This window comes from Dermacentor albipictus, unplaced genomic scaffold (assembly GCF_038994185.2).
Source record: "Dermacentor albipictus isolate Rhodes 1998 colony unplaced genomic scaffold, USDA_Dalb.pri_finalv2 scaffold_13, whole genome shotgun sequence".
NCBI classification, from domain to species: domain Eukaryota; kingdom Metazoa; phylum Arthropoda; class Arachnida; order Ixodida; family Ixodidae; genus Dermacentor; species Dermacentor albipictus.
The window spans coordinates 430035-443267 of NW_027225567.1; the positions used below are offsets into that span (position 1 = coordinate 430035).

The 13233-nt window shown below is 46.7% G+C and overlaps 1 protein-coding gene across 1 annotated transcript in view; it reads right to left on the reverse strand.

Annotated features, from left to right (window-relative positions):
* The window catches only part of LOC139051640 (uncharacterized), a 335738-nt gene that overhangs the window by 38383 nt on the left and 284122 nt on the right, over positions 1 to 13233 (reverse strand). The window contains exon 4 of the mRNA XM_070528585.1: positions 5321 to 5502. Coding sequence (XP_070384686.1) covers positions 5321 to 5502 — 182 coding nt within the window. The remainder of the gene's footprint in view (positions 1 to 5320; positions 5503 to 13233) is intronic.

Sequence of the window (13233 nt, forward strand, 5' to 3'; positions counted from 1 at the left end):
CCCACTACCGCGTACCTCATAATCACTGGTTGTTCTGACACGTAAAACCTCGGAATTTAACATTTTTAAATTCAGACATGCCATCGCGTGGTGACGTCACTTATTTTTTATATATTTCGCGGGCTTGCAACAGAACCCGGAGAAAAGAAGAAGATAAAAATTAGCACCGTGAAAACAACTTTATTATCTGTTCCTCAGCGCGCTCTAGAGCTATCGAAATACGACTTATACTCTGGAACAAATATTTAAAAAGTTGCACAATCAAATGTAACTAATTAGCTGACAGTTCGCAATTAAAAAAAGTTAATATGGGCCACTCAAGACGACTATACACAATACGCCGTTAATTTCATTCGTCGAATGTGCCATCATCATCATCATCATCATCATCATCATCATCATCGTCTTCTTCTTCATCAGCCTATTCATGTCCACTGCAGGACGAACGCCTCTCCCTGCGATCTCCAATTACCCCTGTCTAACCGATTCCAAATAGCACCCGCAAATTTCCTCATTTCTTCACTCCATCTAGTCTTCTGCCGTCCTCTACTGCGCTTCCCTTCTCTTGGTACCCATTCTGTTACCCTAATGGTCCAGCGGTTATGTAGTCTGCGCATTACATGACCTGCCCAGTGCCATTTTTTTTCTCTTAATGTCTATTAGAACATCATCTATGCCCGTTTGCTCTCTCATCCAAACGGCTCTTTTTCTGTCTCTTAAAGTTCTACCTAGCATTCTTCGTTCCATCGCTAGTTGCGCGGTCCTTAACTTGGTCTCAAGCTTCTTTGTCAATCTCCAAGTCTCTGCGCCGTATGTCAGCACCGCTAAAATGCACTGATTGTATACTTTCCTTTTCAATGATAACGGTAATACCCCATGCTGGAGCTCACGACGTCTGCCGTACGCAATCCAACCCATTTTTATTCTTCTGTGAATTTCCTTCTCATGGTCCGGGTTCTCTGTGATTAGTTGACCTAAGTAAACGTACTCCTCCACAGACTCTAGAGGCCGACTTGCGGTCTTAAACTCTTGTTTCCTTGCCAGGCTATTTATCATTATGTTTGTCTTCTGCATATCAATCTTTAGTCCCATTTTTACACTCTCCCTGTTAAGGACCTGAATCATTTGTTGTGACTCGTCTGCATTGTTGCTGAATAGAACAATAGCGTCGGGAAACCGAAGGTTGGGGTATTCGCCGTCGATCTTTACTCCTAAGCCTTGCCAGTTTAATGGCTTGAGTACTTCTAAGCACGTAGTGAATAGCATTGCAGAGATTGTGTCTCCTTGTCTGACCCCTTTCTTTATAGGTATTTTTCTACTTTTCTTGTGTAGAATTTAGGTGGCTGTACAATCTCTGTAGATATTTTCTAGGGTATTTACGTAAGCGGTCTGCACTCCTTGATTATGCAATGCCTCTATGACTGCTGGTATCTCTACTGAATCAAATGCTTTTTTCGTAATCTATGAAAGCCATGCAGAGAGGTTTCTTGTACTCTGAGGATTTCTTGATAACCTGGTTAATGACATAAATGTGATCCATTGTAGAGTAACCTTTCTTGAAGCCAGCCTGCTCCCTTGGTTGACTAAATTCCAGTGTTGTCCTTATTCTATGGGAAATTATTTTGGTAAATATTTTATGAAATACTGGGAGTAAGCTAATGAGCCTATAATTCTTTAGTTCTTTAACGTCGCCCTTTTTGTGGATTAGTATAATGTTTGCATTCTTCCAGTTTTCTGGGACCCTTGCAGTCGATAGACACTTCGTATAGAGAGCCGCCAGTTTTCCTAGCATTAGGTCTCCTCCATCTTTGATTAAATCGACTGTTATTCCATCCTCTCCTGCCGCTTTTCCCCGTTTCATGCCTTGCAAGGCCTTTCTGACCTCATCTCTAGGTATAGGAGGAGTTTCTGTATACTGTTCATTATTGTTTTGAATAGAGCGCTCCTGCGTCGTCTGGGTACTGTAAAGGTCAGTATAGAATGCTTCCGCTGCATTTACTATATCTTCGAGATTGCTGATGATATTACCCTGTTTATCTTTTAGTGCATGCATCTTGGTTTGTCCTATGCCAAGTTTCCTTCTCACTGATTTCAGGCTGCGTCCATTTTTACGGCTTCTTCAGTCTTTCACGTGTTATAGTTTCGAATATCACTTATTTTTGCCTTGTTGATCAGTTTTGACAGTTCCGCGAATTTTATCTTATCTCTTAAGTGGGACACTTTCATTCTTTGTCGTTTCTTTATTAAGTCCTTTGTTACTTGGGAGAGCTTGCCATCTAGTTGTCTTGGTGCCTTGCCTCCCACTTCAATTGCTGCCTCTGAAGCCAGCTTCGTTACGGTTTCATTCATTACCTCTATGTCGTCATCATCATCTCTGCTCTAAGGCTGCATATTTGTGTGCAAGTACCAGCCTAAATTTGTCTGCTTTTACGCTTACTGCCTCTAAGTTGACCTCTTCTTTCTTGACCAATTTTACTCTTTCTCTGTTTAAATTGAGGTGGATCCTGGTCCTCAATAACCTATGATCACTAGATTTTACCCCACCTATTACTTGAACACCCTGCACTATGCTGGGATCGGCAGAAAGTATTAAATCCATTTCATTTCATGTTTCACCATTAGGGCTTTTCCAGGTCCATTTTCTGTTGCTACGTTTCCTGAAAAAAGTGTTCATTATTCTCGGCTTATTCCTTTCTGCGAATTCTACCAGCATCTCACCTCTAGCCTTTCTAGAATCAACACCGTAGTTGCCAATTGCCTGTTTACCCGCCTGATTTTGACCCACTTTTGCATTGAAATCCCCTATTAGTACTGTATACCGCGTTTGCACTTTTCTCATCGCTAATTCAACCTCTTCATAAAACTGATCTACTTCCTCATCGTCGGGACTGGACGTTGGAGCGTAGGTTTGTACTATCTTTATTCTATACCTTTTATTGAGTTTGATTACGACCACTGCTACCCTCTCGTTGATGCTGTAGAATTCGTCAATGTTGCCCACTATGTCTTTGTGGATTAGGAATCCTACCGCGTATTGCTTCTTATCCGGAAGACCTCTATACCAAAGGACATGGCGGTTATTCAGCAATGTGTAAGCCTCACGAGGTTTTCTAATCTCACTAAGGCCGATAATATCCCAACCAATGTCTTATAGTTCTTCGAAGAGTCCTGCTAAGCTTGCTTCACTCGAGAGGGTTCGGGTGTTAAACGTTGCACGGGTCAGTTTCCATGGGAACTCTATTTCCTAAAGTTTGGTTCAAGTTGCACTCACACACTCGGTAGGAAGAGACGCACTTACAGAGATTTATTACAAATAAAACGTTGATGAGTTGGCCTGAAGCACTCTGTTCTAAGGGGGGAAGGCAGCTTCCTAACATTGGGCTAAGCAGGAAAGGAGAAAGTGATGATGATGATATTTAGGAGAGAAAACGAATAAAAAGGAGAAAAAACCTGAAAGCACTTCATTTACAGTGACCTTCATGACCTGATGAGCACAATATTTCGGCAACGGACGCAAAAGAGGAATTTTGGAAAGTACGACAGTTGGTTGTCGAATTGTGCGACAGATGCACTCATTGTCTCTCGCCGGCACAGCGCGCACACGCGAAACACGTCGAGGCTCTCCCGCACGGCCGATTAGAGGGTGATAGTGCTGTATAAAGGGCGCGCCAAGTCTTAGTCTCTATATGCAAAAAGCATGTAGTCGCTAACGCCAGTGCTGCGTCCAGGCGTTATGAATGCCGCTGTGAGGAACTCGAGGAAAAAATTCCTGGAGGCGCTTGTCATCAGCTTTCGGCTGCCTTCTCGGCGAAAATTCAGTAGATTATATGGTGTTGGCGGTCCGTACTTGCGACAGAGGTAGATCGGTGTCGGAGCAGCAGCAGCAGCAGCAGCAGCCTGCGAACTTCCTAAGGTGACCATACCAGCGCTAGCCATCTGTCGTTATCGACTGCGTTTCCATTCCCCTTGCACCCATTCTAGTCGACTGGTGACCTCTTCCACGCACTACATGGCCCACGTAAATGTGATTTCTTCTTCGTAATCTCAGAGCATATAGGCTAACCCTGTTCGCACTCGAATCTACACCGCTGCATTCCTGCCTCTGATAGTAGGAAACCAGAACACGCGTAAGGTACTATACTTAAGACACTCACTCCAGGGATAACTGATCCAACCGCAACCGCAAACTACGTTCAACGATCGACACACGCGGGTGTTGTTAGCCCTACCGAGCCATTTTCACTGTCGGTGCTGACTTCCATCTGGAGGGTGGTCGGGGTGCAGTGCTCCATGGTCAGTGAGGGTACGCGCAGAATAATGTTTTGCGCACGCAATATAAATGCGTGGCAAATGATTTCAATATGGGGCAGTACCACGGCAAAGACGTGATAGTCGTAACCAATGACAACTGCTTGGTTGTTGACCTAAGCTTACGCTTTCATATTACCACCAGTTCGCAAATCGAAGAGGAAGAGAACGGCCTTGACATTCTCTCATATATAAACAAGAACGGTGGTAGCCACGGGGGAGCAATCGGAACGGGACGAAAGTCCGAAAGCTTGCGTAGGTCACGGTTGTTTGAATGGAATAGATGTCGTCGGAAGAAAAAAAGCTAATTATAAGCTCTAACTTAATAGTCTAAGCCGTCGCATTGAGCAATGGAAAGCTAAAGGGACGAGGGAATTGTACAAACCGAAGAGGGCATTATACATGTATAAATCGGTTATGGTGATTCAGGTAACTTTTTTTAACCTTTGAAGATGCACGCACTACTCTTTTAAATATGCGTACGGATTTCTATGCTTAACCAACGAGAAAGAACCTCCGTCCGTTCGTCCGTCCCGTAAGACGATAGCTTTTCGAGCGCATTCATCTTCGTGCGAACTACGCGTAGAGAACACAGTGCTCACGAAGCTATCAGCGTTCGCTGCACTCTCTGCCCCCATCGCAGACCGCTTTCAAGATAGCGGCCCGCGTGGCCACGCCATGCGCCGCCGCTGCCGGAGTACAGTCGATCCCTGTTAATAATGGTTCGACGCGGACGAATACCGCGCTGAAGAACGGCTTATCATGACCGGAGCGTCCGCGGTGCACCTGGCGCCGCCATCTGCAGTGTCTACTTGGGCCTCCATCAGGCTGCAGCTTTCAGCTAAGGTTAGCATTTGTAACTATCTAGTAAAGAAAGTGAATTGAATTGACAAAAAAAATGAATAGTTGTGTTAATGTAAACCTGCCTCTCTTTCTTTTAAAGAGCCCTTTAACGTACTAATGATTACAAACATGCAACTTCTAAGAGCAATATTTAAAGAAACTGCGTTACCTCTTGAGGAGCAAGAGCAGGCGAAATGACTCCGGGTCGACACCCGCAGGCGGTTCTGGAGCCTCTTGTTGAGGTGCAGAAGGTTCTGTTGAGAGGCGACGCCCAACGTCCGGTGTCAACGTAGTCTCAGGGTTCACGATTTCCCCTGAACTCGCACCGCTTTGGCCACCAGGGGAAGATTGCTGAAACAACCCTAACTGTCAGTCGTGTTAGCGTTGCCATGCAGACAAAAAAAAAATGCACACATGCGCGACAAAGAATAGAGTAAGTCCAAATGACCGGCATGAATGGTGACAACTATTCGCGACACCAATTCGAGATCAATATCGGTTCCCCCTTAAAGTCGGAGGAACAATATTATATGTTAGAGAATATTCTTTATCGTGCTCTCCACTGTGAAAAAAGTAGATTCACAGACGGAGAGCAGCAGTCACGAATGTCTGTAATCTGAAGAAAGCCTCTGGAATCTTAGGGCTCGCCAAATCGGAGTGACTGCCGAATGTCAACACTCATGAAAGGCTTCAGCTACGGTTGACATACACGGGATGATCATGTTTTAGGTTTTGCGGATTTTTAAAAAATAGTCTAATGCGGATAACTCTATGCCTTTAGCTGGACTATTCGAAGAGACGGACATTACTAGCACGAGAAACGGAGACACATATTCAACTAATTAACAAAAAGGCGCTAATTGATTTCTGAATTACAGCACATGTTGCAGTTTACGAATTGTAGCCGGTGAATATGCAACCCGTATCCACTTGGAATGAACTTCCAGGATTCGACCAGTTTCGAGATATTGTTGCCCAAAGTGTGAAACGAAATACGAGGTCGTTCCAGTAACTTTCGTGCTTGAATGCACGAAAGAGCGTTTTGTTAAACAAGTAGGCGGAACAACAGTGCACCTTTACGGCCAGTTTCATGGTGCATGTCTCCAAACTGGCGCCATTCTGGAAATTCATTCCAAATAGATACGCCTTGCAAACTCGCCGGCTAGAATTCGCAAATTACAATAGAGACCTTTAGCGTGTCCTGTATTCCGGCAAGCGCGGGCGGTTTGCCGGTTTAGTTGGGGCGCAAACGTGAGCGGCCAGAATGGTGGCGCCAGCTGGTGGCAAAAAGCTCAAGCACACAGACACAAGCTAATTACTATATTCTGCTTAGCTGCTGCTATAAATTTTCGACAGTGGCGTAATCGTGTTCACAATTACGCCGCTGCCAAAAATTTGCACGAGCAGCGAATTAGGATATAGTGGGTTACTGCAGTTTTAGCTCTGTGTTTGTCTGGTTCAACTCTACGCTACCAGGTGGCTGCACCGCTGTGGCCGCTCACGTTTACGCCCCCGCAAATGCGGCAATCCGCCCAAACCGCTCCCGTTTACCAGAATAGAGGACACGCTAAATGTCTCTAATATGTCCCATAAAGTAATTTACTCAGAAGTTAATTATTGAATATATGTTAATTGGTTGTATACGTGTCTCACTTCTCGTGCAAGTAATGTCCCCTTGTCTGACTAACCCAGCTCGAGGGCTAGAATAATGTTATCTGCAACAGGCTATCCTTAAAAATTCCGTAGGACTTAAAAATGATCGCCCTGTATAGCTTTGATGCCTTTAGGTAGCATGTGAGGGTTTGTTGATTTGTTGCCTCCACACTAAAAGAGTTTATCTGCTACGTGACTGCTGTGGTATGTGCTCTATAACCACTGCCATGGCCCTGAGTGGTGGCACTCGCTAACACTCCCTGGATTAGTTCTGGTGCACACACGTAAATACTCATGAAAATGAATGGGAAAACGGCGCCGTGGTAGCTCAGTTGGTAAGAGCATCGCCCGCTTAATCCCAAAATGTGGGTCCGCATCGCACCTGCCGCCAGGTTCTTTTTTTTTGTCATGCGCTTTCATTTCGACTGATTTATCATTTCTTAACTTCAATTAAAACTACAAATGCTTGACCCCTATGCTTTCCTTAGTGGCACTGTATCTTGGCTTCTTATCATTGTGACTATATATATATATATATATATATATATATATATATATATATATATATATATATATATATATATATATATATATATATATATATATATTGTTGTAGCATCGCTCAACTAGTTTGCAAGGCAGAAGTTATAAACAGATGGAAAAAGAGAAGCGACAACGTCATACAATTTACTGTTTGCAAACTAGTTGCGAAATTCTACATCAATGCTCTACTTGAAGTGTTAAAACCGCTGTCATTGCGTCCGTAAAGCTATTCTTGACAAAGGCCGGTCCCTGCCCGAAATATCGGTGGTATATTTCGACGTCAATTTGCTCAAATACCTTACAGTTGCCAGGAACACTTATCTATCAAAGTTATATAGTGGGTACCCGCGTAACTTCTGCCAAAATTTAAAAATCTACAATTGTCACGTATCTAGACCGAACCAAGTAATGTACTTCGCCGGCGCTTGGAACACCTGAGATTATTTCTTGTATGTCACCCAACTACATAGTTAGTTATTAATATTTAATCAACTGTTCAATATTCAGAGCAAAAAGGTCAGTGATAAAATTGGCGACATCCCTGAAAAACTCCCTATGCTGCTTTCTGTTGCTCAATACTTGTTGCTTAAATGCTTTTTTTTATTCTTAAGCCAAAAGAAAGCCCACCAAACACGAAAAGTGCCACGCGACTAATAATGCTGTACTTTTTTACATGCGATATTTTTCAGCAATGGTCATGCATGCTGCCACCAGAAAAGCATACTTAATATACCGTGTCGAACGAGGGGAAGCCCAAAATGAAAGACGCAGCAATGGCCCAAGAGAAGTACGTCCAAACTTCGGCGATGCATTCACTGTAGGGAAAGCACTCAAGAAATATGCAGGGTGTTTCACTTAATTTGAGAAAAAACATAAAAAATATGCAAGTGCTACGTAGCTGGAGAAAACTAAGGTAATGTTGTCCACCGTCGCTTTGAGATACCGTGATTACTTTCTACATTCCGACAATTACATAATTATTCCTTAATTAATCAAGTTCTCAATTGTAGTTAGATGAAAAGTGTCAATGAGAACATTGTAGAGCAACATCAAAAGCTCCCGATAAAGTTTTCTGTTGCTCAAAACGTGGTAATTAAAAGTGCTTTTACGAACGTGAAAAAAGCCCGCGCATACACACAAAGTGCGTAGAGCGGCCAGTTGCGCGGCTAGTCACGAGGCCAAACAGTGTCGTGGCTCTGTACAGCGTCGTAGCATTTGCATATGTTTAAATCTTGGTGCGTGATAGTTGTGATATCGTGTATATTTGTGAGCACCGAAATTCTACAATGACAACGTGGATGATGGAAGCGGCGCAAGCTGCAACTTGTTTTGACGGGAACTGCTCTGCGGCAGGACGTCCCCCGCTATACAGAGCCCCGACCTTGTAGCGATGCCTCCCGTTCGACCTTATGCCTCTCTTGTAATCCACTATTCATGATCGGCTGATCCCATTATAGTGCGAGCGGAGCGTCGCTCTGACCCCTGATGAAGTGCCAAACGGAAGGGCATCGAAAAAATTGGAGGACGCTTAAGCTTCGCATTCAAGAGTGGGACGCGACAGCGTTCCCGTCGACCCGCCAAGGGGTATAAGACAATGCGCTACGGCACAGCGATCACTTACGATGCGCCCCGCATCGGACTTAGCGCCCACCTATCACGCGGTGAGCGTCGAGCAACGCAGCGTTCGGCGCGGCAACGAAACGTGCGCCTGAGCGAACGGAACGAACCAAAGAACTCGGTGTCTCGGAGGGGAAACGATCTACGCCAGCCAAACGTCGTGATCGGCACGGGCAGAGAGATAGATAGTAATCTAAACCGGGAGCACGGCGAAGCGTCGTCAGGGGAGAGGGAGTCCCGCGACGCGCCTGGCAGTGGTCCCAATGCGGGCGCGGCGCGCCTCCTGTCGGGGCAGCGCCGTACATTGAGAGGAGGGAGTCTTCTGTGTTTGCCGCAAGATGGCTCTGCGTGTGCGGAAAGCGCAGAAGAAATGCAGCGGAAATTCACTTCGCAACTCGTGTAATTGCGACTTCTGTACGTTACATGTTCATAATTACCGATATACACCGCATTATAACTTTCCACGGCTCGTTTCGAAGGCAACACCGCATTCACTAGAGGCGCGTTTGCACCGCTTGGAAGCATCGAACTCGTGGCTGAGTGGTAGCGTCTCCGTCTCACCTGGTTCCATTCCCTGGAATGGAACCAGACCCTGGTTCCATTCCCACCGGGCCAATCTTGGAAGTTGCTTTTTATTTATGAAGCGCCTGCCGTGGTTTATCGCTCACGGTCAACGCCGCAAACGCCGACGCCGACACCGACGCCGACGACACCGGCTTTTCTGCGACACGAGCTCCTTAACGCTATCGCGTTAAAAGGCCTCGCTACAACATCGCGGCCTAGGGGTCAAGGCAGAAAAGCGTCCCACAGGGGAGTCGCACTGCGGAGGCCGTGGATCGTCCACTACTGCGCGTCTAGCAGATGCACGAGAGACAGCCCTTGCTTCAAGACCAAGAGCTACATAATAAAAACAAGGCATTACTTGCGTGGCAGCTATCCTGAAAAAAAAAATATCCTTCGCGTTAGCTTTTGCGTCGTTGGATTTGCCAGTGTGCAACCGCTAATGCCCACTTCCAAAAGTAAATTGTAGGTAAAGGGACAAGGAATCGAGCTGGCCGCGTCGCTACTACTACGACAGACCGCAAACAGCCGCTGGAAAAGTGGTTTGTGTTTGACTTTCGGCGTAACGGAATTATGTTTTCCCGTATATTCAAATCGCAGACCGACGCTATCATGTATGCAGGTTCTGTATAAGTAGTACTTTGCGAAATTTCTGGTTCACTGTGAGAAATTAAATTATTTCAGTAGCGCCTCTGCGCCACCCGGAGGGTCTGCGTGGTTCCGGATGATTTTTCTCTAACGGAGAACGCCGCCGAAGTCCACACCGGATTTGCCGCGACACGGGCCCTTACCGCTATAGCGTTAAAATCGCGGCCCAAGCGCCAAGGCGCAAAAGCGTAACACAAAAGCATCCCAGTACGCGCGGAGGCCCCAAATCGTCCACTACTGCGGGTCTAGGATAAGCATGAAAGAGAGTCATTGCTTCAAAAGCAGAGGTAACAAAATAAAAAAGACATCTAATTTACGTGGCTGCTGTCATGAAAAACAAACCAACAGCGTTCGCATCGACTATTGTTTTCCTGGATTTCTAGTATGCCGCCTAATATTCCCACTTTCAAAAGTTTGAAGTGGGGGGGGGGGGGGAAGTACGCCATTTGCGCCCCACTTCCCATACTCATGGTGCCCTCCTCAATGGTGACTATCACTGCCTTATTTGTAGCACCTAGAGGCTACAAAATCGCGGCCCAGTCGTCAAGGCACATAAGGGTCCCACGGAGCGTCCCACGAAAGCATCCGAGGATGCGCGGAGGCCCCACATCGTCCACTACTGCGCGTCTAGGATAAGCATGAAAGACAGTCATTGCTTCAAAAGCAGAGGTAACATAATAAAAAAAGACATAACTTACGTGGCTGCTATCCTAAAAAACAAACCAGCAACATTGGCATCAACTATTGTTTTGTTGGGTTTGCCGATATGGAACCAATCAAAAATGCCGACTTTCAAAATTAGGAGGGAGAGGAGCGAGATATGCCAATTGCCACCTATTCCTCATCCTCCCCGTGTCCGCCGTCAACAGTGAACACCCCATATGCCATCGACCTCCTTGATAGCACATAGAGGGTACAAAATCGCGGCCCAGGTGTGAAGGAACAAAAATTGGAGGACGCTTAAGCTTCGCCTTCATGAGTGGAACGCGACAGCGTTCCTGTCGACCCGCCAAGGGGTGTAAGACAATGGGCCACAGGGCAGCCATCACTTACGAGGCGCCCTGCATCGGACGCGGTGAGCGTCGAGCCATATGGTCGAGCAACGCGGCGTGCGGCGCAGCAACGAAACGTGCGCCTGAGCAAGCGGAACGAACCAAAGAACTCGGTATCTCGGCGGGGGAAATGATGCACGCCAGCCAAACGTTGTGATCGGCACGGGCAGAGAGATAGACAGATAGTGATCTAAAGAAAGAAAGGGAGCAAGGCGAAGCGTTGTCAGGGGAGAGAGAGTCCGGGAGCGGCCCGCCTCGCACAGCTCCAATGCGCGCGTGGCGCGCCATCTGTCGGGGCAGCGCCGTACACGGAGAGGAGGGGGTCTTGTGTGTTTGCCGCAAGATGGCTCTGCGTGTGCGGAAAGCGCAGAAGAAATGCAGCGGAAACGCACTTCGCTACTCGTGTAATTGCGACTTCTGTAAGTTACATGTTCATAATTACCGATATACACCTCAGTATAACCTTCCACGGCTCGTTTCGAAGGCAACACCGCATTCACTAGAGGCGCGTTTGTACTGCTTGGAAGCATCGAACTCGTGGCTGAGTGGTAGCGTCTCCGTCTCACACTCCGGAGACCCTGGTTCGATTCCCACCCAGCCCATCTTGGAAGTTGCTTTTTATATATGAAGTGCCTGCGTGATTTATCGCTCACGGTCAACGCCGCGGACGCCGACGGCACCGGCTTTTCTGCGACACGAGCTCCTTAACGCTATCGCGTTAATAGCGTCCCACAGGCTGATCGCACCGCAGAGCGCCGCATCGTTCATTACTGCGCGTCTAGGAGAGGCTACTGAGCGGCTAGAACAGGCACGAAAGACAGTCCTTGCTTCAGAAGCAGGGGCTACATAATAAACAGAAAGTTCTAACTTACATCGCTTCAATCCTGAAAAAAAAAATCCTTCGCATTAGCTTTTGTTATGTTGGATTTGCCAGTGTGCAGCCGATAATACAAACTTTCAAAAGTAAGAAGGAAAGGGGCGGGGGTCTAGGTATACCATTTGCCCCCTATTTCTCATCCTCAAATTGCCCTCCTGAACGGTGAATACCCGAATCACAGAATTATGCGTTATCATATATTAAAATTACAATCCGACGCTATCATGTCCCTAGTTTGTAAGTCGTACATTACATATGTTGTGGCTTACGATGAGAAGTTAAAGTATTTCAGTAACGCCTCTGAGCCACGCGAAGAGTCGGGGGGGGGGGGTTGAAATGCGTAGTTCTAGTTGAAATTTCTCTAACGGACAACGCCGCCGACGCCAACACCGGATTTTCTGTGGCACGGGTCGTTTAACGCTATCGCGTTAAAATCGCGGCCCAAGCGTCCAGGCATAAAAGGGCTCCACAGGCGGGTAACACCGCGGAGGCCGCGCATCATCCACTACTGAGCGGCTAGAACAGGCACGAAAGACAGTCCTTGCTTCAAAAGCAGGGGCTGCATCATAAAGAAGACACAACTAACGTTGCTGCAATTAGGAAAAACAGACCAACAACCTTGCCATAAACTATTGTTTTGTTGCATTTGCCAGTGCGCAGCCGCCAGTTACCACTTTGAAAAGTAGGAAGGAAGAGGCGGGGGGCGAGGTGTTGATGATAGCAAACTAATAGCTCGCGCAAACAAAAGAACAAAGACGTGCGGCAATTGAGCGCGTGCGGTACGCGAGTTATTCATCATCGTGAAAGAATGAACGGAAGCGTAAGCCATGCTGCTCTCACCTCTTCTGGCGTATTGTACTCCACTGTATTTGAAGCCTGGTCTACCGCACTACGAGGTCCCAAGACTTTGCACGAGGTATGTTATTTGCCCTCCATTTGCTATCCTCACGGTGCCCCCCTCAACGGTGAATACCACGGTGCCATCGACCTCCTTGCAAACACCTAGAGGTTACGAAATCGTAGCCCAAATATCAAGGCACAAAAGCGTCGTACATGTGGGTCGCAGCGCGGACGCCGCGCGTCCTCCACTATTGCGCATCGTCTATTCTTGCAAATATAGGAGCGGCACAA